General features: G+C 42.3%; 1 protein-coding gene across 4 annotated transcripts in view; it reads left to right on the plus strand.

Moving 5' to 3' along the window:
• STX8 (syntaxin 8) overlaps positions 1-26,393 on the plus strand; it is a 327,440-nt gene that overhangs the window by 9,470 nt on the left and 291,577 nt on the right. For all 4 annotated transcript variants that reach the window (XM_003818086.5, XM_057300232.2, XM_063599242.1 and 1 more), the window contains 2 exons: positions 9,548-9,642; positions 21,714-21,824. In XM_003818086.5, the coding sequence (XP_003818134.1) occupies positions 9,548-9,642; positions 21,714-21,824 (206 nt within the window). The remainder of the gene's footprint in view (positions 1-9,547; positions 9,643-21,713; positions 21,825-26,393) is intronic.

Here is a 26,393-nt window from a genome sequence, read left to right on the forward strand (position 1 = left end):
TCTCTTATATCAACAGAGTGAACAAACAACCTACAGAATGTGAGAACATGCGGTATTTGGTTTTCTGTTCCTGCATTAGTTTGCTAAGGATAATGGCCTTCAGCTCCATTCATGTTCCTGCAAAGGACATGATCTCGATCTTTTTTATGGCGGCATAATATTCCATAGTGTATATGTACCACATTTTCTCTGTCTGGTCTACCATTGGTGGGTATTAGGTTGATTCCGTCTTTTGTTATTGTGAATAGTGCTGCAGTGAACATACACATGCATGTGTCTCTTTTTTTTTTGAGATGGAGTTTTGCTCTTGTTGCCCAGGCTGGAGTGCAGTGGTGCAATCTGGGCTCACTGCATCCTCTGCCTCCCAGGTTCAAGCCATTCTCCTGCCCCAGCCTCCAGAGTAGCTGGGATTACAAGTGCCTGACACCATGCCTGGCTAATTTTTGTATTTTTAGTAGAGATGGGGTTTCGCCATGTTGGCCAGGCTTATCTCGAACACCTGACCTCAGGTGATCCACCCACCTCGGCCTCCCGAAGTGCTGAAATTACAGGTGTGAGCCACCCCACCTGGCCACATGCATGTGTCTTTATGGAAGAATGATTTCTATTCCTTCGGGTATATACCCAATAACGGGATTTCTGAATCAAATAGTATTTCTGTTTTTAGTACTTTGAGGAATTGCCACACCGTCTTCCACAATGACTGAACTGATTTACACTCCCACTAACAGTGTATAAGTGTTCCTTTTGCTCTGCAACCTCCCGGGCATCTGTTATTTTTTGACTTTTTAGTAATAACCATGCTGACTGGTGTGAGATGGTATCTCATTGTGGTTTCTATTTGCACCTCTCTAATGATCAGTGATGTTGAGCTTTTTTTCCTGTTTTTTTTGGCAGCATGCCTGTCTTCCTTTGAAAAGTGTCTGTTTGTGTCCTTTGTCTGCTTTTTAATGGGGTGGATTTTTCTTGTAAATTTGCTTAAGTTCCTTATAGATACTGGCTATTAGATCTTTGTCAGATGGATAGCTTGCAAATATTTTCTCCCAATGTGTAGATTGTTTGTTCACTCTGTGGATAGTTTCCTTTTCTGTGCAGAAGCTCTTTAGTTGATTAGATCCTATTTGTCAATTTTTGCTTTTGTTGCAATTGCTTTTGGTGTCTTTGTCCTGAAATCTTTGCCTGTTCTTATGTCCAGAATAGTATTGCCTAGGTTGTCTTCCAGGGTTTTTATAGATTTAGGTTTTACACTTAAGTCTTTAATCCATCTGAAGTTAATTTTTGCATATGGTGTAAGGAAGGAGTTCAGTTTCTATCTTCTGCACGTGGTAGCCAGTTAGCCCAGCACCACTTATTGAATAGGGAATCCTTCCCCCATTGCTTGTTTTTGTCAGCTTTGTCGAAGATCGGATAGTTGTACGTGTGGCCTTATTTCTGGGTACTCTATTTTTTTTTTTTTTTTTTTTAAGACAGTGTTTCTTCATCACCTAGGCTGGAGTGCAGTGACATGATCTCAGCTCACTGCAACCTCTCCCTTCTGGCTTCAAGTGATTCTTGCATCTCAGCTACCCGAGTAGCTGGGATTACAGGTGTGTGCCACCATGCCCAGCTAATTTTTGTATTTTTATTAGAGAGAGGGTTTCGCCACGTTGGCCAGGCTGATCTCGAAATCCTGACCTCAAGTGATCTGCCCGCCTCAGCCTCCCAAAGTGCTGGGATTATAGGCGTGAGCCACTGTGTCTGGTCAACTGAGTTCTCTATTCTGTTCCATTGGTCTATGTCTGTTTTGGTTACTGTAGCCTTGTAGTATAGTTTGAAGTTGGGTAGTGTGATGTTTCCAGCTATGTTATTTTTATTTTATTATTTCTTTTTGAGACAGAGTCTTGCTCTGTCGCCCATGCCGGAGTGCAGTGGCACGATCGTGGCTCACTGCAACCTCTGCCTCTCGGGTTCAAGTGATTCTCGTGCCTCAGCCTCCCGGGTAGCTGGGATTACAGGCATGAGCCACCACCTCCACCTAATTTTTGTAGTTTTAGTAGAGATGGGCTCTTGTCATGTTGGCCAGGTTGATCTCAAACTCCTGACCTCAGATGATCCTCCCTCCTTGGCTTCCCAAAGTCCTGGGATTACAGGCATGAGCCACTGCGCCCGGTCCAGCTTTGTTCTTTTTGCTTAGGATTGCCTTGGCTATTTGGGCTCTTTTTTGGTTCCATATGAATTTTAAAATACTTTTGTCTAGTTCTGTGAAGAATGTCAATGGTAGTTTAATAGGAATGGCATTGAATCTATAAATTGCTTTGGGCAGTATGGCCATTTTAACGATATTGCTTCTTGCTGTCCATGAGCATGGAATGTTTTTCCATTTGTTTGTGTCATCTCTGATTTCTTTGAGCAGTGTTTTGTAGTTCTTGTAGAGATCTTTACCTCATGGTTAGCTGTCTTCCTAGGTATTTTATTTTCTGTTGGCAATTGTAAATAGGAGTGCATTCCTGATTTGGCCCTTGGCTTGACTGTTGGTATACAGGAATGTTAGTGATGTTTTGCACTTTGATTTTGTATCCTGAGACTTTGCTGAAGTTGTTTATAAGCTAAATGAGCTTTTGGACTGGGAGTATGAGATTTTCTAGATATAGGATCATGTTGTCTGCAAACAGGAATAGTTTGATTTCCTCTCTTCCTATTTGGATGCCTTTTCTTTTCCTTCCTTCCTTCCTCTCTCTCTTTCTTTTCTTTCTTTTCCTTCCTTTCTCTCTTTCTCTCCCTTCCTTTTCCTTTTTCCTTTCCTTTCTCCCCTCTTTTCTCCTCTCCTCTCCTCTTTTTCTCTTGCCTAATTGCCCTGGTCAGGACTTCCAATACTATGTTGAATAGGAGTGGTAGCAGAGGGCATCCTTGTCTTGTGCCAGTTTTCAAGTGGAATGCTGCCAGATTTTGCCCATTCAGTATGATGTTGGCTGTGGGTTTGTCATAGATGGCTCTTATTATTTTGAGGTATGTTCCTTGAATACCTAGTTTATTGAGTGTTTTTAACATGAAGTGGTGTTGAATTTTATCAAAAGCCTTTCCTGCTTCTATTGAGATAATCATGTAAGTTTTGTCTTATTTCAGTTTGTGTGATGAATCACATTTTTTGATTTGCATATGTTGAACCAACCTTGCATCCCAGGGATAAAGCCTACTTGATCGTGGTGGATAAGCTTTTTGATGTGCTGCTGGATTCAGTTTGCCAGTATTTTTTTGAGGACTTTTGCAATAATTGATTCTTTTTTTTTTTCTGTCTTATGTTATCCTTTGTTTCTGTTTTTATTCATTTTCAGGAGTTGCTTTTTCCAACTTTTTAATTTAATTTTAAATAAGTAAAACATTTACATTGTTCAGAAGTCAAAATTATATAAAAGTGACACTCAAAGTCTTGTTCCCATTCCTCTCTTTTCTACCTTTTCTTAACCTACTTCTTCTAAATAACCATTTTCATTAATTTCTGGTTTATTCTTCCTGTGTTACTTTATGCAGAAATAAGCCTCTATGCGTGTGTATGTGTGTGTCTCTGTGTGTCTGTGTGTATGTTTTTCCTTTTATATAAAAGATACTCTTTCGGGCCAGGCGCGGTGACTCACGCCTGTAATCCCAGCACTTTGGGAGGCCTAGGCGGGTGGATCACCTGAGGTCAGGAGTTTGGGACAAGCCTGGCCAACATGGTGAAACCCCGTCTCTACTAAAAATACAAAACATTAGCCGGGTGTGGTGGCGAGCACCTGTAATCCCAGCTACTCGGGAGGCTGAGGCAGGAGAATCACTTGAACTCAGGAGGCGGAGGTTACAGCGAGCCGAGATCGTGCCACTGCACTCCATCCTGGGTGACAAGAGTGAAACTCCATCTCAATAAATAAATAAATAAATAAATAAATAAATAAATAAATAAATAAATGGATGAATGAATGAATGAATGACAGATACTCTTTTGTATCTTGGTCTTTTCACTTAATAATATAGAAACCTCTACATTTCATTTCATATTCCTTGTTCTTCTTTAGCGCTGTATGGGTACTCTATTGCATAGATGTAACATTCTTTATTTAACCTGTCTCCTAAGGAAAGGCAGTTAAATTGCTTCCAGTCTTGAGTTGTGAATAACACCGCAGTAAATAACCTTGTCCTTTAAAAAAATTATGTGCATAGGTGTCTTTTAAAGGTGAGTTCTCAGAACCAGGGCATATGTAATTTTTTTTTTTAACCTGACGTGAAATCCCCCCTCAAAGGGGTTGTCACCCTTGCCACCCCACCAGCAATGTGTGAGCACTTCTGTTTCTTCACAGCCTGGCCAACAGAGGGTGTGTGAATCTTCTGAATTTTTGTTAACCTCATAAGTGAGAAATGGTATTTCAGTGTCGTTTTAAATTTGTATTTCTCATATAATGAGTCAAGTGGAGTGTGTTTTCATATGCTTAAGGGCCATATATATATATATTTTTTTTTTTTCTGTGAACTGTCTTGTCTTTTGCCCATTTTTCTACTGGATTATTAGCCTTTTTAGTCTTGATCTTTTAAGAGCTCCTCATGTATTAGGGAGATTAGCTTCTCGTGATAAATTGCAGTTATTTCCTTTCCTTTATCATTTGACATTTGACTTGCTTGTGGTGGTTTTGTCGTGTGAAAGTTTTTTTTTTTGTTTTTTTTTTGTTTTTTTTTCCTGAGACGGAGTCTTGCTCTGTGGCCCAGGCTGGAGTGCAGTGGCGCGATCTCGGCTCACTTCAAGCTCCGCCTCCCGGGTTCACGCCATTCTCCTGCCTCAGCCTCCCAAGTAGCTGGGACTACAGGCGCCCGCCACCATGCCTGGCTAATTTTTTTTTGTATTTTTAGTAGAGATGGGGTTTCACCATATTAGCCAGGATGATCTCGATCTCCTCACCTTGTGATCCGCCTGCCTCAGCCTCCCAAAGTGCTGGGATTACAGGCGTGAGCCACCGCGCACGGCCGAAAGTTTTTTTTTTTAAATGAAGTTGGCTGTCAATCTAATTGCTTCCATATATTTAGTCATATCTAAGTTTTTGCTGTTTCCAGGTTATAAAAAATTTATTCCTGCTTTCTTCTAGTAAATATATGGTTTCATCTTTTACACGAAGGGCTGCTATCTATTTAACTAGTGTCATCTTCTTGGACAGTTAGATTCTTTCTAATTACAAATGATTTTTCAGTATAGCCAAATTATTGCCCATGTTGAAATAAATTCTTCAATGTAGACTTTCCGGATTTGGGTTGTATGACATTTTAAGCCTTTTGAACACATATATTGCAGAATAACATTTCTACACCAATTTTATTATCTTTTAAAAAATCTCTACTAGGTAAAAATACTATGTTACAGTAGTTTAATATGCATTTTTTATTATGTCTTGAATATCTATTCTTTTTTTTTTTTTTTTGGCCAGATGGAGTTTTGCTTTTGTTGCCTAGGCTGGAGTGCAATGGCACAATCTTGGCTCACTGCAACCTCCGAGCCTCCCAGGTTCAAGCGATTCTCCTGCCACAGCCTCCCAAGTAGCTGGGATTACAGGCACCCGCCACCACGCCTGGCTAATTATTGTATTTTTAGTAGAGATGAGGTTTCACCATGTTGGCTAGGCTGGTCTCAAACTCTTGGTCTCAAGAGATCCTCCTGCCTTGGCCTCCCAAAGTGCTGGGATTACAAGCATGACCCACCGTGCCCAGCCTTGTTTCTTAATTTCAAAGTTTTCTTTTTATATACGTTAACTATATTAAGCTTTGATCTGGCATATTTAGTATAAATGCTTTCTCTATTAACTTGATTTTGTAAGTGACATTGTAAAACATGTACCGGTTTTTAAATTTTATTTGAAATTATCAGCATGTTTGTTGGTGATCTTTTCTAATGGGGGAGGGGATATCATGCTTAAAAAGGCCTTTTACATGAGAGGTTTTATAAATACTTAATTATGTAAATTTTCCTTAAGCTTTTTTTCTGTTATTTTGTTTTGTGTGTGTAAATCTTTGAAATACTTGGTGTTTACTTTGGTGTCTCGTAGCTATCTAATTTTATTTTTTCCCCATTTGCTAAATTATGAATTTCTTTCCCTCATATGAAATAGTTCATATTTAATTCACTGGATTTTTATACAGCTACATTGTTTCTGGGCCGTTTGTTATGTTGCACTACTGAAGCTGTTGGTAATTGCCAGCATCAGCTATTGTAGTTTTTTGTAATCACTTTATATCTGATTAAGGCCCCTATGAACATTATACATATTCATGGTTTTTATTTTCCTTCATTTATCCTTCTGTCAGAGTAATTTTCTAAAACTTCATTTAAAAAAAAAAAAAAACCAAACTGTGCTGTGCCTTAATTATCACCTCTTCTGCAATAAAAGAATTCCAAATGGAATTTCAAGTAGACATGTATGTTTATAGATTTAAATTGGGGAAAACTTACATTTTCACAATATTGAGCGTTTCCTTTTGTTTCTTCAGCAGTATTTATTGCACAGTTAACTATGTGCCAGGCACTGTGTTAGATAGTTTTTAGATTTTGTTGGTATTGTTAATGAAGTTTTAAAATAACAATTTAAAAAACTCTCCCTAGGTATTACTTAAATTTAGGAATGCCCTTGATTTTTTTTCACTTTATGACTAATGACCATATTGAATTCTTCTACCGTTTTTTTTTTTTTTTTTTTGAGATGGAGTCTTGCTCTGTCGCCCAGGCTGGAATACAGTGGCATCATCTTGGCTCACTGCAACCTCCGCTTCCTGGGTTCAAGCCATTCTCCTGCCTCAGCCTCCCCAGTAACTGGGATTACAGGTGCGCACCACCATGCCCAGCTAATTTTTGTATTTTTAGTAGTGACAGGGTTTCACCATGTTGGCCAGGCTGGTTTTGAACTCCTGACCTCGTGATTCTCCCACCTCTGCCTCCCAAAGTGCTGTGATTACAGGTGTGAGCCACCACACCTGGCCTCTACTGTTTTTAATAGTCTTTCAGCCCGGCCTCTACTGTTTTTAATAATCTTTCAGTCTGGGCGCGGTGGCTCATGCCTGTAATCCCAGCACTTTGGGAGGCTGAGGTGGGTGGATCACCTGAGGTCAGGAGTTCGAGACCAGCCTGACCAATATGGTGAAACTCTGTCTCTACTAAAAATACAAAAATTAGCTGGGCATGGTGGTGGGCGCCTGTAGTCTCAGCTACTCAGGAGGCTGAGGCAGGAGACTCGCTTAAACACCGGAGGCAGAGGTTGTAGTGAGCTGAGATCACTCCATTGCACTCCAGCCTGGGCAACAGAGCAAGACTCTGTCTCAAAAAAAAAAAAAAAAAATATATATATATATATATATATATAAAATAATAATAATCTTTCAGTTGATTCTCTTAACTCTTCCAAGTAGACTATTATCAATCTGCAAATAATAATAATCTCATCTTTCCTTGTAGTCCTTGTATTTTTCTTTAATTTTTCTTATTGTATTGGTTAGAACTTCTAGAGCAAAGTTAAATAATATTGTAGTTAAGGCAGTAGTGTTCTATTCTTAGTTTTTCTTTCTTTTTTGTGTGAGTTTCTTTTGTTTATAATTTCCCCTATACTGTACTAATCATATGTTTATTCTGTTTTTAATTATTAACACCATGAGCTTTATTAGTAGATTTTTCTAACATCAAACTGTTCTTAAATTACTAGAATAATTTCTACTTGTTGATAGTATATGGTCCTTTTTAATGTAATTCTGAATTTGCTTTGCTAATATTTTTTGAAAAGATTTTTACATTTATAATTCCTAAGTAAGATTGACATGTGGTTATCTCTGTCAGTGCTTGTTACCAAGGTTATGGTAGCTTAAAATGTGAATTAGGCTTTCCATCTTTTTTTGTGCTCTAGAAAGTGTCTTTAATTATGATAATGACATTTTTTTCCTGATTACAAAAGTGATCATTTTCTTATAAAATATTAGAAAATCCCACTACTTAGATAGAACCATGGTGCTTTCATGGTTTCAATGTTTGTATTTAGTTCCTGGGTTGTTTTTTCTCTGTTTGGGTGATATTTTATTTTATGACTTGATGTTTTTCTTTTCATAAGCTGTGATGGATATCTTTCTATGTGAACAAATAGAGATTTGAGCCATAATTTTTAATGGCTACATACTCCGTCTTTCATCTCCCGAATGCTTTTGTCTTTGATTTTGTGGACTCCTCTTTGTAGGCCTGGTGTGTGTGGCGCCTTTTTGTTTGCTTGTTTTGCCCTTTTATCTTTTTTTTTTTTTTTTTTTTTTTGAGACGGAGTCTCGCTCTGTCGCCCAGGCTGGAGTGCAGTGGTGCGATCTCGGCTCACTGCAAGCTCCGCCTCCCGGGTTCACGCCGTTCTCCTGCCTCAGCCTCCCGCGTAGCTGGGACTACAGGCGCCCGCCACCGCGCCCAGCTAATTGTTTGTATTTTTAGTAGAGACGGGGTTTCACCGTCGTCTGGATCTCCTGACCTTGTGATCCACCCTCCTCAGCCTCCCAAAGTGCTGGGATTACAGGCGTGAGCCACCGCGCCCGGCCGCTCTTTTCTCTTTGAGTGTAGAGAGATCTGCTTTCCTTGGTGATTGTTCCTTGGTTCCCAGGGGTATGGGGATAGTTCAGGTTAGACTTTTCTTGGCTGCTGGTGCCTTGGAGGGCTGCTGGATGTGTGCAGTCTGGGCCAGTCTCTGACCCACTGGCTGGTTTTCCTTGGTGTGATTCTGCAAATCCAAGGAGGGAGTCCGCTTGAGTTATCTAATTGCTGCTTTTGACAAGGTAGCAAAGGAAACCTGTGGTATTCTGTGTTTTTAACATATGTCTGATTTCATCTGTGGTTGAATATGTTTTAACTTACACAGGCAGTTTTTTCATATTTCCAAATTCCTGAGAGACTCTCTTCTCGCCCTCTTCTCCATCCTTTAATGTAACAGGTTAGAGTCACGGACAAAAATTTCCTGTAGGATGATTGGAGAAAATGCACACACTCCTGGGAAAAGAGTCATGTGTGGTTAGCATTCCTCTTGCATAAAAAGAACACATTGCCGTAAAACGTTTCATTGGGTTATAAATTTTACCAGTTGTTCAGAGAGCCTGGTGGGGATGGTAATGGGACTCCATGCTTTGTCGTTTGAAGCCTGGTTCAGAGAACTGTGGGTTTTTGCTCTCAAATGAAGACTCGGGGAACACAATTTCCTGCGTGGTTCCAAGGTAGATACATAGGATCAATGGGGTAGAAGCTCAGGTGACAGGATTCAGCTGATGGTGAGAGCACACTGACAGTTTCTAGTCAGTATCGGGGTTCCAGTCTGGCTTGGCTCACCACTTGGCCAGGTTGTGGAGCGGGTACAAGCTGTAGGTTGGCAGCTGGGCCAGGGCACCACTGAGCCTCCTTCCAGCCCTGAGTTTGTCGTGAGGGGCTGAGTATCTATCTCTTCCAGCCCTTGCTTGGTTGCATCATAGCCCGTGAAGTAGTGTTTACGTGATGTAATTTTTTGGATTCTACACTCTGGACTAGAATACTTAGGATGTGTTCTTTTCTTTTCAGCTTACCGTGACAATCAGAGCTTTGTTGCAGAACCTGAAGGAAAAGATCGCCCTTTTGAAGGACTTATTGCTAAGAGCTGTGTCAACACATCAGATGTATCCATGTAAACATTTCCACCTCTTTTCTAGAGTGGGAGGAAAAGCAGTCGTATTTTAAGAAAGGAAGGAATCTGGGCCACCCAGATTTTCCCACAGCTTGAGGAAGACCTGGTTTCCAAAATATTGCCTGTAATCTTGATTTCTATTTTAAGTGTCTGTTACATGTTTTACAGTGAATATGCTGGCAAAGCAAGACCTACCGAGGGAATTAACTTATTTGGGTATAACCTGTACAGTTCAGGAAGCTAATGTTGTCCGTCAGTGCGGTATTTACGGAGCCCCACACTGCTCTCTGTCTAGACGGCCTTGACCATGGCTAGCTGCTGCTCCAACAGGAAAACCATGGTCATCCTAAGCTGTGATTCCGCTTCTGGGAGTTTCCGGAGTTTTTAATGATCCGTTTATTTTCGGAGTGGGCAATACCAGTAGAAACCATACATCTCTCCTCTCACCACCTGCCCCGTGTTTATGTAGATTTGAGATGTGCCTTATTTTTCCTCCAGAGGCACAGACACTGCCTCTAGTATGGGAGTGTGAGGGGAAGGGGTGGGATGGGACTTCTTGAAGCAAGTTATGCCATCATCTTAACCTCCTACGAAGTGTTAATATATATATATATATTTTTTTTTTTTAGAAATTCATAATCTGGGCCAGGTGCAATGGTTCACGCCTATAATCCCAGCACTTTGGGAGGCCAAGCACTTGAGGCCAGGAGTTCGAGACCAGCCTGGTCAACATGGTGAAACCCCATCTCTACTGAAAATATAAAAATTAGCTGGGCGTGGTGGTGCACGCCTGTACTCCCAGCTACTCAGGAGGTTGAGGCAGGAGAATCACTTGAACCTGGGAGGCGGAGGTTGCAGTGAGCCGAGATTGTGCCAAAGCACTCCAGCTTGGGCAACAGAGTGTGACCCTGTCTCAAATAATTAAAAAAGAGAAATTCATAATCTGATCAATTTAGGAAAATATACATGACTTGTTACCTACACTAACTTTTTACACCCAAGTGTATATTGGTTTGAAAACTTACCTGAAACTGGTCTTCTCTCATCATTTCTCTAAATTGTCAGTAGTTCATGCCAAAGACCCAATTTTTGGTATTTCAGGGAATGGATATTGCCAGATTTTAAATATAAGGAAATACAGAAATACAGCTTTTTAGATAAAAAAATGGAAAGTGTTCCAAAAAATATTTTCCCCCATTGTAACACCTTTATATCACCAGGAAAGTTGGCTTAGTTGCATGGTTTTCTAGATATTCAATTACTGATCCACTAAGGTTTCAAATAAAAGTTTAATTTCAAACAATTACAGCCTTATTTTTAACACAATTGGAATATACTGAGATACTTTACCTTCCATCTGGTGTAATTTGTTACAGCACAGTTGGTCTATCATATAAAGGGTTTTTATTTTACCCAAATCAACAAGTCCTAATATACTCACTGCACCATTGTGCCCAGCTAATTTTTTTTTTTTGAGACGGAGTCTTGCTCTGTTGCCCAGGCTGGAGTGCAGCGGTGTGATCTCAGCTCACTGCAAGCTCTGCCTCCCGGGTTCATGCCATTCTCCTGCCTCCACCTCCCAAGTAGCTGGGACTACAGGTGCCTGCCACCTCGCCTGGCTAATTTTTTGTATTTTTAGTAGAGACGGGGTTTCACCATGTTAGCCAGGATGGTCTCGATCTCCTGACCTTGTAATCCGCCCGCCTCAGCCTCCCAAAGTGGTGGGATTACAGGCGTGAGCCACCGCGCCCGGCCCAATTTTTGTATTTTTAGTAGTTTCAGATGGGCAGGACTGTTTCCTCTGCTTTCGGTACTAAGCACTGGGAAGTCTACACATGGCAAGGTGTGTAAATTCATGTTAGTGTTACCTAAAACACATATATTAGAAAGGTAACTACATATTGTTTCATGATATAATATGCATTTGCTTCCATTAAGGTAACATTATTAGTCACCTTATTTATGTGCTAACCCTATAGGGCAAGAAAAATATACAAATTAAGAGCTTTTACTTTTTTCTATTAATAATAATTTCTGCTAGTTATTAGAGAGTACTAAGCATACCACAGTTATAATTGACTTTGTTCTTCTAAATGCTTACAGTCTGACCATCTGTTGAAATCTCACAGATTTTTGGTTTTGTGTTCGTCCCAGAATTACTTCCCAAATTATTGAATTAAGCAGTAAGCATCAAAAACGCTGAACAAGAGTTATTTAAAACATTACAAAAATATTTAGGGGTCTTAATGTGGATAATTTAGAATTTACCAGGAGACATCAAAAATTCAACTGGAATACAACAACTTTCTTTAAAATTCTATTTATTTTTTCAAATAATTGATCTATTTCTACTGTAACAACTGCAGCCAGTACTAGGGATGGCATTTAGCTAATCCACCCCATGAGGGCGCTCATAAACCTGTTTATTTTCAGGGAGGCCAACTTTTTTTATTTTTATTTTTTGAGATGGAGTCTTGCTCTGTCGCCCAGAGTGGAGTGCAGTGGCACGATCTCAGCTCACTGCAACCTCCACCTCCTGGGTTCAAGTGATTTTCCTGCCTCAACCTCCTGAGTAGCTGGGATTACAGGCGCACGCCACTGTGCCCAGATAATTTTTGTATTTTTAGGAGAGACAGGGTTTCACTATGTTGGCCAGGCTGGTCTTGAACTCCTGACCTCAGGTGATCCACCCGCCTCAGCCTCCCAAAGTGCTGGGATTACAGGCGTGAGCCACTGTGCCTGGCCACGGAGGCCACTTTTGATGTAAGGGAAAGGAGGTAGCTTGTATATTATGAAGGCCTCTTTTTAATTCTCCTTCTGTTCCTCCCATCTTCCCTTCCCCTAACCTCCTTCTTCTTCCCAAACATTTAAAATAATTCTCTGGCAGTTATCTTCCAGATTTAAGATAGATAGCAATCTATGAGTCCTAATAATCTCATATTATTAGATTTTTTTGGTGCTTCCTTCTCTTCTTTACAAAGAAAGATACTGAGGCCAAGTTAAACTTTACACCGAAAGTCACTGATGAAGTCGGAGAGATAACCCGGAATTCCAGCAGAGGAGGTTTATTTGTTTGTTTTTTGTTTTTGTTTGTTTGTTTGTTTGTTTTAGACAGAGTCTCGCTCTGTCACCCAGGCTAGAGTTCAGTGGCACAATCTCGGCTCACTGCAACCTCCGCTTCCCAAGTTCAAGCGATTCTCCTGCCTCAGCCTCCCGAGTAGCTGGGATTACAGGCATGTGCCACCATGCCCGCCTAATTTTTATATTTTTAGTAGAGACGGGGTTTCATCATGTTGTCCAGGCTGGTCTCGAACTCCTGACCTCATGATGCACCCGCTTTGGTCTCCCAAAGTGCTGAGATTACAGGCATGAGCCACTGTGCCCGGCCCCAGCAGAGGAATTTTCTACACTGAGGAGAGGATTCTTGGAGAGCTTTAGTCATTACCCAGGACCCCACAACTAGGAAATGGAAGAGCCAGGTTCAAACACAGGCTGTGTGGCCCCAACGTGAATTGTTTAAAAGCTGAATTATACTTTAGTAGAAATAATACAGTCAGCTGTCACCTGGCATGTCTTCAACTAGAATTCTCTATGAATTGTTGTGTTACTGGACTGCCAAGACAAATCTTGTTTATAATACAAATCTTCAAGAACCGTCTTAACCATCCGAAGATTAAACAGTGTTCATTGTGGTTTATTAGGTATACTTTATGATGTTGAGAAAAATGTTTGTTCATAAATCACCAATGGAGTGACTTTTTAATCCTTTTTTTGGGGCATAATTAATGTTTGGTGACTTTTTTAATGTGAATATTTGAATACCACATTTCCTTAACTGTGCTGGGTAGTTGAGAATTTATGATACTTAATAAATTGATGCCTTTCTACACTTGTGAACTTGTCCAAAGAACACTAGGAGTTGCCAGAAAGATAAGTCCTGTGCAAATGCTCTCTAAACAATGAAATTCATGGAATTAAGGCATGAGATGTTATGCTGTCTCCTGAAAAAGTATTTTTCTCCTGGCAAGAATAAAAGTCAAGTTAAAATGGAAGTTCTGTGCTTTTGAATCCATTAGCGTGCAATTAATAAACTGAAGTCTTGCAGTCAGAGAGTTTAAATTTCTGAAAGACCTTAACATCTGTTCACAGTGTTTCTTTGAGATAGGAACTATAATTGTCTTACCAGCTGAGAAGAGGGTTATGCTGTGGGAGGCTGCATATGAAATTCCAGATAGTACTAAAGATACTTAGTACCATCTTCTTAGAGTTGGCTTCACATGAAACATATCCTTTTGTTGGCATTTCACAGGAGGCAGCACCTTTACTTATTTTAAAGAGAATAAAGAAAATCTCTTTACAGAGGGGTTTGATGTCAAAAAGTACTTTGGTGTCTTGGGAGAAGGCCTTTGGAAATAAGTTTTAAAAATCTATAAATAAATTTTCTCATCCCAGGCACTTTGGGAGGCTGAGGCGTGCGGATCACGAGGTCAGGAGATCGAGACCATCCTGGCTAACATGGTGAAACCCCGTCTCTACTAAAAATACAAAAAAAATTAGCCGGGCGTGGTAGCAGGCGCCTGTAGTCCCAGCTACTCGGGAGGCTGAGGCAGGAGAATGGCGTGAACCCGGGAGGCGGAGCTTGCAGTGAGCCGAGATCGCACCACTGCACTCCAGTCTGGGCGAAAGAGCAAGACTCCGTCTCAAAAAAAAAAAAAAAGAAAAATTTATAAATAAATTTTCTCTACTCTATTTTTTGGGAAAACAAAGATAGGTAAGTAGATAGATAAGTGCATAGACAGATGTGGTGATTACTACATAACAAACCCCAATGGATGTGGTTGTGGAGAGGCTGACTGAACAGATTTTACAGGTATCCCCTGGTAGCTACAGTGGAGGTGAAGTGGTTTTCAAACACTGTCCCTGTCTATCGGTTTTCACTGATACTTGGTAACATGAGAAAAATAAGAAGAAGATAGTGTTTGTGTAGCAGAAGTTTTTTGATTTATAAGAACTTTTTTCTGACTTTTTAAAGACAGGATCTCACTGTGTTGCCTAGGATGGAGGGCAGTGGCAAAATCCTAGCTCAGTGCAGCCTCAAATTCCTGGCCTCAAGAGATCCTCCTGCCTCAGCCTTCCAAGTAGCTAGGACTCCAGGTGTATGCCACCATGCCCAGCTAATTTTTTGTAGAGATGGGGTCTCGCCATGTTGCCCAGGCTGGTCTTGAACTTCTAGTCTCAAGCGATCCTCCACCTTGGCCTGCAAAATGTTTGGATTACTGGTGTGAGCCACCATATCAAGCCTGTTTTCTGATTTATACAGAACTGTTACATGGTTCTTTCTAGTTTTTGGTGTTAAAATCTCCTTGCTTTTTCACCATGATAGTAAAAGTAGATAGTTTTGTTTCTTTTTTTTTTTCTTGAACATCCATACCTGGCAAAATGTATAATTGGTAATTCTATATAAGTTACACCCCCCCCTAGTTTTTTTGGACATATTACTGGTCCATGAAACCTGAATGTCTAGGTGCCATTGGTATAGTGGGAACAACATTGGCTTTGAAAGCAGACAGAACTGAGATTGAAGACCAGCTCTGCCACTTACCAAGGCCAAACAGCAGTTCAGCTTTTCTGGACCTTAGTTTCATTATCTGTAATGTAGGAATAATCATACTTTGCCAGGTTATTGTACAAGTTGAAGAAAATCTTTTTTCTTCACAGGACTAGCCCCCCATAATGGTGGGTGTTGAATAAAAGGTGGTTACCAACACCCCTGGGGAAGTTACTTAACCTCTTTGTGCCTCATTTGTGGAATGGGATGCTAGAAGTCCACCTGGCGTAAAGGATTGTTGTGTAAGGATGAGATTATATGCATACAGGGTGCTTCACATATACTAAGTCCTCCTTGAGGATTAGCTGCTATTGATTATTTTATCATTATTGTAAAGATTTCAGCTACCATTGAGAATTTACAGGTCATCCTTTCTTTGTGGAGTTTTTAATCATGCATGATGGTTATATCAAAACTCACAAACAATGATGGTATTAAAATAGTACTTGCAAAATGTGATCAGTGCTTTGAGGAAGGTAAGGACTTGGCCTGGTACATCATAAATATTTATTAGAGTTTGTTGACTTAAAAAAAGAAAGCCAGAAAAGTCTTTTGACCTCTAGAACCTTAAACTGTTCCCTTGCAGTTCTTCTTTTTTGGCATGGAGAAGTAATTATCTGCAAACTTCTTCCTTCGCCAGAGCAGCTCTTTCACAAAATAAGGCTTACCTAAATTCTATTTTTTTTCGAGACGGAGTTTCACTCTTGTTGCCCAGTCTGGAGCACAATGGTGCGATCTCAGTTCACTGCAACCACCGCCTCTCAGGTTCAAGTGATTCTCCTACCCCAGCCTCCCAAGTACCTGGGATTACAGGTGTGCACCACTACACCTGGCTAATTTTTGTGTTTTTGGTAGAGATGGGGTTTTGCCATGTTGGCCAGGCTGGTCTCAAACTCCTGACCTCAGGTGATTCACCCACCTCAACATCCCAAAGTGCTGAGATTACAGGTGTGAGCGACTGTGCCCAGCCTAAATTCTTAAGCCTTCTACCAAATATAAGAGAAAATCCAGGAGCTGGAGTGGGATTGGGTGACCTGTGGATCCAGTTGCATATTTACCCTGCTCCATCTGTGGTTCAAATGCTCACCAGGCTACAGCAGAGAAGCTGGACTTATGCATGCTGGTAGTAGGTATCAGTAATATGAAATCAGGATCCAGTTTTATTTTTATTTTTATTTATTTATTTTTTGAGATGGAGTCTTGCTGTGTCACCCAGGCTCGAGTGCAGTGGCATGATCTTGGCTCACTGCAAGCTCCACCTCCCGGGTTCACGCCATTCTCCTGCCTTAGCCTCCCGAGTAGCTGGGACTACAGGGGATCCAGTTTTATTTACAACCTTACATATCCATGAATTGGCTATAATTACATGTACAATCAGCATAGCCAAGGACAAAGTACTATGATAGTTAGCTCTTCTCTTCCTTTTCTTTATCTGTCTGTTCTCTTATCTTCTTCCTTGGCTATTCACCAGGTTGGTGGAAGAGGAGGTTCCCCAGCACTGGCCACTGACTGTGTGCTGTACTACTTTTTTTTTTTTTTTGAGATGGAGTCTCACTTTTTTGCCCAAGCTGGAGTGCAGTGGCACGATCTTGGCTCACTGCAACCTCTGCCTCCCGGGTTCCAGCGATTCTCCTGCCTCAGCCTCCTGAGTAGCTGGGACTACAGGCGTGTGCCACCACACCCAGCTAATTTTTGTATTTTTTTAGTACAGATGGGGTTTCACCGTGTTGTCCAGGCTGGTCTCGAACTCCTGACCTCATGATCCGCCTGCCTCAGCCTTCCAAAGTGCTGGGATTACAGGCGTGAGCCACCACGCTTGGCCTGTGTGTCCTACTTTCTACTTGTCCTTAGCATCACTCAGGCACACTGTTTCCCCACTACCCTACTTTACTCAACTGCTACGCACCTGTCCACATACATGCTGTATAGATTGTTTCCTGGATGATCCTTTGACCTCTTACTAATAACAACCCTTACATAGCAAGGGTGCTATGCAGATGGTCCATTAATCAATTTATTCTCATTCCATCTCCTTATGCTCTGTTCTCTCCGTAGATTAAAATATAAAACAAAGAGGCAGCATGTTCCTAATTGGATTGTTTTCCAGATTTACAGAGTCTCTGGGAATATTCTGAATTCGTACTCCCAGTATTGTTTTTATCAGGATTCTAAAAAGTGGCAAAGTTAAGTCAGCATCTCAAGGTGGAGAAGTCTGCAGAATGTTTGGTGGAAAAGCCATGAGCTAGGGTAGAAAAAGCTGTCACCTAGCATGGCTGTTAACCCAGGCAAGTGACTTAGCCATGCTCACCCTTAATTTCTGGTCAGCAAAACAAGAGAACTGGGATCTTTAAGGCCTCTTCTAGCATCAACTGTGTGGGTTTCTGTTCTTTGGTTACTCATCTACAAAACATAGTCATCAAGTTTTACTGTTTCTGAAACCGATGTTCTTTGTTAGCTCCTTCTTGACATAAGTTTAAATCTGTAACTAGTATCTGCTGATTTTAAAATGTACCTTTATTGTTTTTATTACAAAAAATATTATACTTTCTACTGATACATTTCTCATTAGTTATTACCAATGACTCCTCTTTCTCTTCCTTATTCTATCCTGTCTCATCTCATTCTTTATAGTTAAGTGTTAATGGTTGGTAGCTAGTATCTCAGACTTTTCTAGGCTTGAAATATATGCATATGTAAATATAAAATTCTTTTGACTATAAAGGGATTATATTATACATATGGTTCTGAAGCTTGTGTTTTTATTAATTAGCAGATGATAGAGACAAACATTAGGAAACAATATTCAGTGAAACATCAGTCTCTCTTATACCCTTAATCCCCAGTTGTCCTTCCTTAGAGGCAATGTTTATATATCAGAAATTTTCTGTGTGTATATACACACATATATAGTTAGGATTTTTTTTTAACAAAGTGGGAGCACACTACTCACTGTTTAGCTCCTTGCTGCTGCTGTTTTTTTTCCCTCCTTTGGTTTAATGTTATATTTTGTAGATTATTCCATGTCAAATAATTCATGTAAACACTTAGTAAGTGCTCAAAAATGTTAATTATCATTATCAGCCCCCTAAACAGCTTTCCTATTCTTTTTTTAAGGCTGCAAAACATTCCATTGTTTACATACACTAGTTACTTATTGATATTTCCAATGTGGCTATTATAAATAATGGTTCAGTGCACATCCTTGCTTCTAAGTCCTTGTAGGACTGTATCTGAGGAAGAAATGTCTGTTGAAAGACTGTACCTTTTATATTTTGTTAGGTATTTAGAAGGCAGTCTAGCAGTTGGTTGAACCTGTTTGCATTCCTATCAAGAATGTATGAGGTGGCCGGGTATGGTGGCTCATGCCTGTAATCCCAGCACTTTGGGAGGCTGAGGTGGGTGGATCACTTGAGGTCAGGAGTTCGAGACCAGCCTGGACAACATGGTGAAACCCCATCTCTACTGAAAATACAAAAATTAGCTGGGCATGGTGGCATGTGCATGTAATCCCAGCTACTTGGGAGGCTGAGGCAGGAGAATTGCTTAAACTCTGGAGCCGGAGGTTGCAGTGAGCCAAGATCATGCCACTGCACTCCAGGCTGGGCGACAGAGGGAGACACTGTCTCAAAAAATAATAATAATAATAAAGAAAGAATGTATAAGGTCAGGTGAAGTGGCTCATGCTTGTAATCCCAGCACTTTGGGAGGCAGGAGGGTCACTTTAGATTAGGAGTTTGAGACCAGCCTGGCCAACATGGTGAAATCCTGTCTCTCAAAAAAACCCACAAAAATTAGCTGGGTGTGGTGGTGGACACCTGTAATCCCTGCTACTTGGGGAGCTGAGAGGAGAATTGCTTGAACCCAGGTAGTGGAGGTTGCAGTGAGCCAAGGTTGCAACACTGCATTTCAGCCTGGGATGATAGAGCAAGACTCCATCTTAACAACAAAAAAAAAAAAAGAAAAGAAAAGGAAAGGAAAGAATGTATGAGAGTGTCTGGTTCCTTGTCCCTTTCCAAAACTGTCTTCTCGGTTTCTTAATCTGATAGGTGGAAGTGGTATCTTGTTTTAGTGTGTATTTCTTTTCTTTCTTTTTTTTTTTTGAGACGGAGTCTTGCTCTGTCACCCAGGCTGGAGTGCAGTGGCACAGTCTCGGCTCACTGCAACCTCCGCCTCCTGGGTTCAAGTGATTCTCCTGCCTCAGCCTCCTGAGTAGCTGCGATTGTGCGCCACCATGCCCAGCTAATTTTTGTGTTTTTAGTAGAGATGGGGTTTCACCATAATGGTCAGGCTGGTCTCGAACTCCTGACCTCGTGATCCCCCTGCCTTGACCTGCTGGGATTACAGGCGTAAGCCACCACACCTGGCCAGATATATTTTAAAAGTGTTTGTTAGCTTTCTCCACTCATTCATTTTATGGCAGAAGTTGTTTCCAAACATATCCTTTACTGTGTTTCTTTTCTTTTCTTTTTTTTTTTTTTGAGACAGAGTCTCGCTCTTTCACCAGGCTGGAGCGCAGTGGCGCGATCTCGGCTCACTGCAACCTCCGCCTCCCGGGTTCAAGCGATTTTCCTGCCTCAGCCTCCCGAGTAGCTGGGACTACAGGCGCACGCCACCACGCCCGGCTAGTTTTTATATTTTTAGTAGAGACGGAGTTTTACCGTGTTTGCCAGGATGGTTTCCATCTCTTGACCTCGTGATCCGCCCACTTCAGCCTCCCAGTGTGCTGGGATTACAGGCGTTGAGCCACCGCGTCCAGCCCTTCTGTGTTTCTTAACATACCACACACATAGACACAGTTCAGCCTAAAAACAAACAAACAAAAAACTTGTGTCTGGGCGCACTGGCTCACACCTGTAATCCCAGTACTTTGGGAGGCTGAGGTGAACGGATCATGAGGTCAAGAGATCGAGACCATCCTGGCCAACATGGTGAAAACCTGTCTCTGCCAAAAATACAAAAAATTAGCTGCGCGTGGTGGCACGTGCCTGTAGTCCCAGCTACTCAGGAGGCTGAGGCAGGAGAATCGCTTGAACCCGGGTGGCGGAGGTTGCAGTGAGCCGAGATCGCGCCACTGCACTCCAGCCTGTAGACAGAACAAGGCTCCGTCTCCAAAAAAAAAAAAAAAAAAAAAACACTTTTGTTGTTTGCATCAAGAAAGCTAGTATATAAAACTTTGTACTTAGTCCAAGGCAAGTGGCGCCGGTTGTTGACAGATGCCACTTCCCTTTTTGCTTCATGCGCGCCCATGCGCACGCGCCGCATTCTCGTCCACCTATTGGTGAATTGTAGGTTTCTTTCCAAAGACTACATTTCCCAGAAGGATGGCTTTTTGTTTTTTTTTTGTTTTTTTTAACCATCACTTATGAATTGTTGTGGAAAAGATGTTAGAGACTATCTAGTGTTACATATAAAGAAAGAGAGATCCCAAAAGGTGAAATAACTGGTTCAAGAGCATAGATAGTGGAATAGGGCTACAACTCTGCCTCTGGGGCTCCTAGTCCAGCGTGTTTGCTAGAGTCACACACTAAAATGATTCTCTTTGTATTTTCTTTACAAATCATGCAGTGTATTTAAATAGTGAACTGATGGTAACAATTTATAGAGCAAATCTGTTGCATAAAGTAGCACTTTATAAATATCCTAGGTGTGTTAATAGATATTAACATGGAAGAAAGAGAGCAATATAGAGAACTTCTCTCCCCCAGCGCCCCCACTTTTTTAAACAGAGCATCTTAGGGTATTAATATGTAGGAAAATGCCCTGGAACACTGACACACACATATAACTCAAAACCTAAGGAATCACTGAGCCAGGTTGCACCATTGGCAGGAAAAGTCATTTAAATTTGGTCACTGGGGCTGGGCGTGGTGACTCACGCCTTGTAATTCCAGCACTTTGGGAGGCCAAGGCAGGCAGATCACTTGAGGTCATGAGTTCGAGACCAGCCTGGCCAACATGGCAAAAACCCGTCTCTAATAAAAATACAAAACTTAGCCGTTTGTGGTGGTGCACGTCTGTAAGCCCAGCTACTCGAGAGGCTGAGGCAGGAGAACTGCTTGAACCCGGGAGGCAGAGGTTGCAGTGGGCCGAGATCGTGCCATTGCACTCCAGCCTGGGCGACAGAGCGAGACTCTGTCTCAAACATAAGTAAATAAGTTTGGTCACGGGGAGGAAAGTAATATTTACCTGGTATATTTCTCAATGAAAAACTTGTGTCATGATCCACGTCAGTGTTTATAAGTGCCTCTGCGACGGTCCTGCCAAGGTCCTTTACCTGACGGCCTGGTGAAGGTGAAGGTCAGAGCAGGAAAAACGCAAGAGTGGTGCGCATCCCTTCTGGGTAGTAGTGATTACAGTCTGTAAAAGCCACAACTGACTTGAAGAGCTAACTTAATAATGTAATAGTTAAAACGAGGTCATTTATTCACCATTGAACCTTAACAAGATATCTGCAGAACACAGCTTGAAGGGGACCGAAGACAGAACCTCTTGGATGATCTTGTAACTCGAGAGAGACTACTTCTGGCATCCTTTAAGAATGAGGGTGCCGAACCAGATCTAATCAGGTAGGATGTTTTTATTTACAGGGATTACTTGGTGGGCGAAGACTTCTTTGCAGATACTACAGCTGTTTCCTGAATGGCTTACTTTAGGAATTAATCAAAATCTATTCTATTCATTTATGGTGTTTGACTATAACTTTCTACTCAATTTAGTTTTCGTTAATTTTTGTTTGTTTGTTTGAGACAGAGTCTTGCTCTGTCACCCAGGCTGGAGTGCAGTGGCGTGATCTTGGCTGTCTGCAAGCTCCACCTCCCAGGTTTCCACCATTCTACTGCCTCAGCCTCCCAAGTAGTTGGGACTACGGGCGCCCACCGCCACCGTGCCCGACTAATTTTTTGTATTTTTAGTAGAGATGGGGTTTCACCATATTAGTCAGGATGGTCTCGATCTCCTGACCTCGTGATCCGCCCGCCTTGGCCTCCCAAAGTGCAGGGATTACAGGTGTGAGCCACTGTGCCCGGCCAGTTTTCGTTAATTTTCTGGGTTTAGTAAACCAGGTATGTTCAGCTGAATCCCATCTTGGGTGGAACATACTAAGGGAGACTGTGGGTGAAGTCAGAACATTTCTTTGGCATTCTTTGGTTGAGTTTTCTGCTTTGTTAACTGCCTTCTAAACTCCTGAAGTCACTACTTCTCTGTGTGGGCAAAGCAGTTTTTTTTTTTTTTTTTTAATTGGCATATTGAAAACATGAGTCCTAATAAGACTGGTCCGGGGCTCACAGAGGCAAAGGAGTTGGATCCTCCTCCCCATTCTTCGCCAGTGAGTGATTCACACTTCAAAGAGCCGACAGCTGCTCTGAGCCCGGCTCTGCTGGAAGACCTGGAGGACGGGTCGGGCTTTCCAAGGCTGAGGTTGATGAACCGTAAATTGCTACATCTTTAGAATTGGCCTCCCCCTGTTTCCAGAACTTCCTTAGCTTCATCATGGGAACCATCACAGAAGGCAATGAGCTTGGGTGGAAACCCGCCTCTCCTCATCTTCCACGCTAGGGTTGATGCATTTATCGTGGAGAGGAGCTTGTTTCTAGTTGGTTTCCAGTTAGGAATAGTGTGGCTTCCCAAGGGCAGTGGTTCTGGACCCTAGCCGTGCATTGTCAGACTCCACCTCTGACAGGTGAACCAGAGTGGGATTGCGGTGGAGGGGCAGAGGGGCAGGGAGGTCTCAGGTGATTCTAATATACAACCCAGATTGCAAACAACTGCCTAGAACAAGCTGAAGAAAATGAAACTGATTTTCCTGTGGGTTCCAGTCTTCTCAGGAGCGGCGATCCAAGGTTCCGTGAAGAAACTGTGAAATACAGGAAGGTAGATGAAATGTTAAGTTGCTTCTGTGAAGAAATGAACCTAAGAGTCAGTTAGGGAGGGGTGATACTCTGTTGGCAGTCTCCTGGGCGGGGTTTAAATGAAGACAGAAGCCTGTGCTGGGCCAATCTACTGTGGTTCCCAATATTTCCCTGGCATATTCAGTCCCAGGGTACAGGGGTGAAGTATGTGGATGAAGGTGGTGGTCCAGGTTGGTCAAAGAGAACAGGTGAGCAAAGGAATCAAAGGTGAAAAGAAAGTACTGTCGCCTGGGTGCAGTGGCTCACGCCTGTAAGCCTAGCACTTTGGGAGGCCGAGGTGGGTGGATTGCCTGAGCTCAGGAGTTTGAGACCAGCCTGGGCAACAAGGTGAAATGCCATCTCTACTAAAATACAACAACAACAACAAAAAAGTAGCCATTGCGGTGGCGGGCACCTGTAGTCCCAGCTACTCGGGAGGCTGAGGCAGGAGAATTGCTTGAACCTGGGAGGTGGAGCTTGCAGTGAGCGGAGATCGTGCCACTGCACTCCAGCCTGGGCGACAGAGCAAGACTCCATCTCAAAAAAAAAAAAAAAAAAAAGGTACTGTCTTCTAGAAGGGGCTTTACACTGAAGGCAGAGTCTTTTTAGTCAAGAAATTAATAAGGACATAGGTAGGATGGGGAGCTTGTTTCATGGAGGAATAGGGATCATGTAGACAGATGATGGTCAGAAAGAGGACAAAACATTCGACTGTTCTGCTTGGTAGTGATGAGGCAGTCGTGATGAATAGTCATGGTTCCCATTTGAGAAGAGCATGTTTTGCACCAGACTCTGCTCTTTGCTTCTCATTAATTGTGCCACTTAATGATGCTGAAGGGGCCAACCTAGGAATTTAGGCTGAGGACCTCTGAAGTCTTCCCATCAGGTCCTTGTTTGTTTTGTTAGTTTTTGGTCCCCGCTTGCCTGCCTTTGTCATCCCTCTTCTCTGATCATCTCTGTGTCCTTTACAGTGTGACTTGCTGATAAGCAGCATCAGCATCACCTGGCAGCGTGTTACAAACTCAGAATTTTCCAACCCGAACCCCAAACTACAGAATTAAAACTTGCATTTTAACAAGATCATCAGGTGATTTGAATGCACATTACAGTTTAAGAAATAACTGCTTTGTATCATTTATTCCTTTATTTATTTATTTATTTATTTATTGAGATGGAGTCTTGCTCTGTCGCCCAGGCTGGAGTGCAGTGGCGCAATCTTGGCTCACTGCAAGCTCCGCCTCCCAGGTTCACGCCATTCTCCTGCCTCAGCCTCCCGAGTAGCTGGGACTACAGGCGCCCGCCACCATGCCCAGCTAATTTTTTGTATTTTTAGTAGAGACAGGGTTTCACCGTGTTAGCTAGGATGGTCTCGATTTCCTGACCTCCTCGGCCCGCCTCGGAGGGAGGCCCACCTGGGAGGCCTGATCTGCCCGCCTCGGCCTCCCAAAGTGCTGGGATTACAGGTGTGAGCCACAGCTCCCGGCCCTTGTTTTTTTTTTTTTTCGTTTTGTTTTTGTTTTTGAGACGAAGTTTTGCTCTGTCACCGAGGCTTGAGTGCAGTGGCTCGCTGCACTCCAATTTCAGCTCGCTGCAACCTCCGCCTCCCGAGTTCAAGTGATTCTCCTGCCTCAGCCTCCCGAGTAGCTGGGATCACAGGCGCGCACTACCATGCCTGGCTAATTTTGTATGTTTGGTAGAGATGAGGTTTTACCATGTTGGCCAGGCTGGTCTTGAACTCCTGACCTCAGGTGATCTGCCCGCCTCAGCCTCCCAAAACGCTGGGATTACAGCCATGAGCCACTACGCCTGGCCTGTGTCATTTATTCTTAATCGTGGCACTTTGCATCAGAATCACCCAAGAGAGAATGGAAAAAAAAAAGAAATACAAATCTTTAGACCATGTACTTGCAGAGTCTGATGCATAGTCTTGGGTGAGGCCTGGGCAGCAGTAAGGCTGGGGAGACTGCCGGGTGGTTTTAGTAGGTGGCAGGGTTAGAACGACTGCTCTGTGTCACAGTGTACTAGTCATGAGACCTATAGCTTATGTCTGCTATTTGTTTTTTATATGGTAGGCACTGTGCTAAGCTCTTTATGTGCATTTGCTCAGGAGCTCTTTATAATACCCCATTTTGCAGAAGAGAAACTGAGGCTCAGAGGGTTCGAGATTCTAAAGCTAATCAGTCATAGAACTTGGATTTTAGCTCTGAACTTGTAACCATTGCACCATAAAAAGAGCTGGACGAGGTGTTAGAAGGACCCAGTTCTGTAGCTTTGTAGTCCGTCAGTCATCTGGGCTTTGAAGTCATTGACCTTAGACTGGGGATACATGTGCTGCCCATTTTTCGTTGTTGTTAGGACCAGATGAAGTGATTGCTATGAGATAGGCTTTGTAAACTCTAAGACCTTTATAAATACAAGATGTTATTACTGGAGCATTGTGTCTCCATCAGGCTAGGAGGGAGCTCAGGCTGCCTCATTGCTTTGGGGATCTTCTGTCCCTCGTGCCATGCCCCCTGATTGCTCTAGAAGGACTTGGTCTGTTTGACCCCATCATACGCTGCACCTGGTCCTCTGCCCTCCATTCTCCTCTTCCACATCTCATTTGTTCCGTGTCTGCTTCCCTCCGTGCCCAGCTTGCTGCCTATTGTCTTATTAGTGAACAATCTCATGTTAATTCTAGCAGTGGAATCAACGGCTGGCAATGTCTTGTCTTCTGGAGGTATTTTAACCGAAACCTCCTTAAACCCTAGGATTGAAACCACAGTGAATTAGTTGATGGGAATGTTTAGGGAATTTGGCAGGTTAGTGTCAGGTGGTTTTTTTGGATGGAGGCCTTCTGAGGACCTCTTGGGTCCTGCCACTGAGACTGCCTTCTGCTCTTCATGTCTATAAGGCTGATCCATATGGTGGACTAAAGCTGTTGCTTGTTGGTGTGTTGGTGAATGGCTGAGTGGCATGGGGACAGAAATCATACTGGGGAGACACTGTCAAGCAAAGGTAACCGAATCCCTGAGGGTTGAAATAAAGTTACTGGCCAGACTTATTTACATGCTCTCAAGATGAAACCAAGGGCAACATAGAGATTGGTGTATCTTTTCTGTTCAGGACCAGAAGTCTAGGATAGTTCAGAATAAGCTTCTAGAAGAATTCTGTTTAAAAATAATGTAAGTACTGTCAAGGAGAAATGACTCCTGTGGAGTGATTTGAAGAAGGTAGACGTGGATATAACACACAGCGATGGTCCGTTCC

Source organism: Pan paniscus, chromosome 19 (genome assembly GCF_029289425.2).
Source record: "Pan paniscus chromosome 19, NHGRI_mPanPan1-v2.0_pri, whole genome shotgun sequence".
Lineage (NCBI taxonomy): Eukaryota > Metazoa > Chordata > Mammalia > Primates > Hominidae > Pan > Pan paniscus.